This window comes from Sceloporus undulatus, chromosome 3 (genome assembly GCF_019175285.1).
Source record: "Sceloporus undulatus isolate JIND9_A2432 ecotype Alabama chromosome 3, SceUnd_v1.1, whole genome shotgun sequence".
Classification (NCBI taxonomy): domain Eukaryota; kingdom Metazoa; phylum Chordata; class Lepidosauria; order Squamata; family Phrynosomatidae; genus Sceloporus; species Sceloporus undulatus.
In genome coordinates, this window is record NC_056524.1 from 63,946,380 (window position 1) to 63,951,210 (window position 4,831).

The following is a 4,831-nucleotide window of genomic DNA, read 5'->3' on the forward strand; positions in this document are numbered from 1 at the left end:
AGGCGCACTACGGCTCCCCTTTTCCCCCTCGTGCCCCGCTGACGCTGACTCCACCATAGAGCTAGAAAAAGGAGGCGCAGCTGTTGTCGCGGGAGCCGCGGCCAGGATGATCCCCACTCCTTGCCACCGCCACGTAGGGCCAGAGGGGCCCTTCCGCGAGGTCTATGAGCCCGCCGAGGACACCTTCCTCCTCCTGGACGCTCTGGAGGCCGACGCGGAGGAGCTGAGGCGCGCCAGGTGAGAGGCCCAGGTGGGCGTGGCTTGGGAGAGCCAATAGGAAGAGGCATGGGGATGCGGGGACGCTGATTGGTTCGAGGGTGGTGGTCACGTGTTATAAACCAAGTTCTAAAACGCCACTGCGGAATAAATCAACTGGCGAGGGAATTCTGGGTGTGTAGTTTTTGTGGGACATTTAGCCGTCGTAGCTCTGGGTGCCAATAAACTATAGTCTCAATCAGGGAGACTGAGATATATATATAGTACTCAATATATATTGATGATGATATCAATAATATGAGTAGATAGTAGATAGATAGGATGATATTACTTTTCTATATATCTCAGTCTCCCTGTTGAGAGAGAGAAATCGTGATATATATATGATTGAGTTATATTAGATAGAGAGGATGTGGATAGGTATGTTATATATATTAACACGTGTCCTGATTGAGAGAATAGATATTGATATATTCTCTCAATCAGGGACCTTGAGATATATAATATATATATATATATACACATTCAATATATATCAATCTCAATCAGGGTGACACTATATACATATTCATATACATATATATATATATATATATGGGGTCTTGGAAACATTAACATTATTAATGTTATTATTAATGTTTATTTATATAGCGCCATATATTACCGCCATATATTTGCATGGCACTTGACAGGCGTCATCAAAACCACTTATAACCTTCCAATAGTGTACAATCTAAAAGTCATAAAACATAAACTACACAAAATTAAGCAAGTTATGCGGTTGAAATACACACTGCAAAAACAACCAATGCATATAGTCAAATGTAAATATGATTATTAGTAGTACTTATACTGATAACAATCACACAGATCACTAGATCACACAGTTAATTTAAAATAAATTTATTTATTTATATTGAGCCATAAATTTGCAAGTCATCTCATCATCCAGAGGGTAGCTGTGAGTCAAGATCGACTTGAAAGGAGCTAACAACAAAACAAAACAAAGGCTGCCTCCCCACAACAAAATCCCAACTCCCAGAATTCCATAGCCTTGAGCCAAGACACTTAGAGCGGTGCCAAACCAGGTTATTTCTCCAGTGTGGATGCAGCCAAAATTTGAGGCAAAACTTGAATATTAATATTTATAGATTATAGGCCTGTAAAGGACGTGGCTTGTATTTATTGACGATCTCTGTTAGAGCTTTGAGTACATTACTTGTTTATTTATTTAAACTTTTAGAATCCAGAAAGTAGTTATTTTTAAAGCTCTGCTTCATTGTTAAACTTCAGCAGGGGATTTCGAGACGAGATTCACCAGTGTGAAAAATAATTACTTTAAACAATGAATTTTACCACTTTTAAAAGGGAGGTTGTGAAGTTCCATAATCTGAAATGTAAGGTTCCTAATGGTTGCAATGATTCTTTTGAAGTGCAATATATATGGTATATTCAAATCTATCTTTTTTTTCTGCACAGATTTTAATATGAAGCTGCATTTGGAGGGGGGGAGGGCTGGAGTGTTTGTTCGTGTTATGTGCCTTAAAGTCATTTCTGACTTCTGGCCGTCAAGGTGAACCTTATCTGATTTTTCCATGATGGCGATAGAATTCAGAGACATGGCTGTGTAAGTCTGGAATATCAGTATGGAAAGGGATCTTGCAGAACATTTGAGACTTATTGCGTGAAAGAAGTTTTAGCATGAGCTTTTGTAGACTCAGGTCCAAAACACACCGCAGAAATAATCCCGTTTGAGACCGCTTTAACTGCCCTGGTTCAGTGTTAGCAAATTCTGTTCTGGGAGAGATTTAGCTTTTTCTGTCAGAGGGCTCTGGTACCACAATAAACTACAATTCCCAGGATTCTCTAGCACTGAGCCAGGGCAGTTAAAGCCGTCTTGAACTGGATTATTTCTGCAGTGTAATTTGGACCTCAGTCTACTTCCTCAGATTCATCAAAGGTGCTCAAGAGCCCTTTGAATACTTATTTGATCTGTATGTAACATCATAACCCTCATTCTAATCAACTTACACACTTATTTTTATGCCAAATTTAGCATTGATATCTGCCTTGAAGTAGGATGTGGATCTGGGGTAGTGTCAACTTTTCTGGCTTCAATTGTTGGACCTAAAGCATTGTATCTGTAAGTATAATCTAGTAAAAAATAATAATCCAGTGAACAAATGGGTCCTGGACCTGATTGGGCCAGATATCTCCCTGGAAGCCAAGATGACAAAGCCTAGGCTGTTGTACTTTGGACACATCACGAGATGGCATGACTCATTGGAAAAAACAATAATGCTGGGAAAGGTGGAGGGAAGTAGAAAGGGAGGAAGGGTGCATGCTAGGTGGATGGACTCTATTAAAGAGATCACAAGTATGAGTTTGCAGGAGCTGGGTAGAGCAGTGAAGGACAAGGGATCTTGAAGATGTCTCATCCACAGGGTCACTATGGGTCGAGATTGATTTGAGGACAGTTAACAACAACAGCAACAAATTGAAAGGTTATGTGTGCTTAAAGTAGGGAAGGGAATTGTGCAGTGCTGCAGATATTGTTGGACTCCAACTCCAAGCACCCCTAACCATCAAAGTAAATGGGGAGGCATGCTCGAGTTGCAATATAATAGAATTTGGAAGGCCACACAACCCCCACTGCAGTTAATTGTATCATCCACATCACTTTGGTAGCATTTTTACATACATAGGCGCGTTACAGACTGCCCCTTTGGGGCAGCCTGTACCCACCCCTTTCCCCGATGGATCGGGGCCTCAGCTGCCACAGCGGCAGCCCTGAGGCCCCGATCCGCCACTTTTCCAGGCCACAGGAAGGGGCAAAAGGCCACTTCTCGCGGCCTGGAAAGGGGTGTCCTTGGGGCTTCAGGCGCCACGGAAAGGGCGCCGTTTGGAGGTGGCGTGGCCGTGACTTCCTAATGGCGGCACCCATGTAGAATGGGCAGCACCATTTTGTACATACTGTGTACCTACTAGGGTTGGGGGTGTCTGAAAGAGACGCCCACGGGCAACCCTAGTATGTACACAGTACGTACTAAAAGGCCCATCTGGAAAGGGCCATAGGTTCTTGTTATTCTACTTTCTTTAAAAAAACCTTTGGACCTGAATGTGAGAGGTTTAATTAAAATTTTACAGAGAGATCAGTGATGCCAGTTTTACTTTATTCAGTAAAACCGCTCAGGTGAGAGAAAATGCAGTTTGAAGCAAAACAATGTTAATGCTGTACACATACCAGTTCTGCAAACTAATGGGTCATTTCAGATTCCCTGCCAACTCCTAGTTCATGTTAACTGTATTTTAAATCCTAATCCATTGAGTTTCATCTGTAAAGTAACCAAGTCATGCTTCTGATCATTTTTTAAGTTTAGTTTTCTATCCTAAATCGCACAATTATTTTAAGATAAAGATTCATTAAAAATTCCTCATGTGTTTATTAATACCAGAGAACTGGAGATGAGTGGAAGCACTTACCTTGCCAAATTCAAATTAAAAATATTTGAATTCTGTAGACAGTCAGCATGATATCTCAACAGTTGCAAATTAAAGAGAAAAACTCTTTCTTACTAGGAACTTCAATTTGCAGATGTTATGCATCTTATTGTGAGAAGTCCTTTTTTACAAGCATATATATCCCCTGTTACAACTGCTTCACTGAACACTTGTCTGTTTCTGGGTACAATTCAAAATGCCTCTGTTTTTAATTATGTTGTGAACCACCTTGGGTCCTTCTTGTGGAGGAAGGCAGAATACAAATCAAATAAATAAACCTTGTCTAAATCAAATCCTTTTTTCACTTTACCAAATATAAGTAGTATTAACTGAAATGTGACTCATTTTACTCTTACAGGTGTACTGATATCAATCCTTTGGCAGGTCTGTGCACAGTGGAGACAGCTATGCGTAATAATGTTGATATTCAGCCCATAATTACTGATCTGGTGAGACTCAAATTATAAATGATCCTTCTGATAGGTCAGCAGTTTTTACAGTTGAGGAGTATTAAAATAACTGCATTATACCACTTAGCTTAATCATGACACAACAGTATTGTCATACTTTAAACTAGGTTCCTGCAAACTTACCTATTCATGCAGATTTTCTATCATATTGAAAGATAACATAGGGCAGGGGGTATCATAGTTAGAAGAGACCTCAAGGGCCATCAAATCCAATCCCCCAGCCATGTAGGAAAACATAATCAAAGCACCCCTGACAGATGGCCATCCAGCCTGTTTAAAAATCTGCAAAGGAGGAGACTCCACCACTCTCTGTGGCAGAGTATTCCACTGTTGAACAGCTCTGTCAGGAAGTTCTTCCTAATGTTGAGGTGGAATCTCTTCTCCTGTAGTTTGAACCCATTGGTCCTAGTACTATGGAGGTGGGATTTCTATGGCCTTCAACAGGTTGTTGGACTGCAAATCACAGCTGTCCTTGAGAATATAGCTGGTGGGGAGGTTGGCTGGAAGCTGAGGGGCTGCGTAAGTCCCATCTCTGTTGCGCCAGTTTCCTGCTATTGTAACACAAGTGTATTTACTGAGCTCTCACAGCTTGCCTTATACTGGTGGTGTTAGTATTTGGATTTGGCAATTTTGTGACTCCTAGT

General features: G+C 41.1%; 1 protein-coding gene across 1 annotated transcript; it reads left to right on the plus strand.

The window, feature by feature from the left end:
• On the plus strand, positions 1–4,184 carry N6AMT1 (N-6 adenine-specific DNA methyltransferase 1). Its single transcript, XM_042458380.1, has 3 exons — positions 1–237; positions 2,273–2,359; positions 4,076–4,184. The coding sequence occupies exons 1-3, from the start codon at positions 107–109 to the stop codon at positions 4,182–4,184; spliced, it is 327 nt and encodes a 108-aa protein (XP_042314314.1). The 5' UTR covers positions 1–106.
• The last annotated feature ends 647 nt before the right edge of the window (positions 4,185–4,831 follow it).

Bases quoted from the DNA above. Each gene is read 5' to 3' on its own strand.
- N6AMT1 (XM_042458380.1), top strand. From the start codon at position 107: ATGATCCCCACTCCTTGCCACCGCCACGTAGGGCCAGAGGGGCCCTTC. The intron at 238-2,272 runs GTGAGAGGCCCA...TGCCAAATTTAG, and splicing joins GAGGAGCTGAGGCGCGCCAG to CATTGATATCTGCCTTGAAG. The intron at 2,360-4,075 runs GTAAGTATAATC...TTACTCTTACAG, and splicing joins GGACCTAAAGCATTGTATCT to GTGTACTGATATCAATCCTT.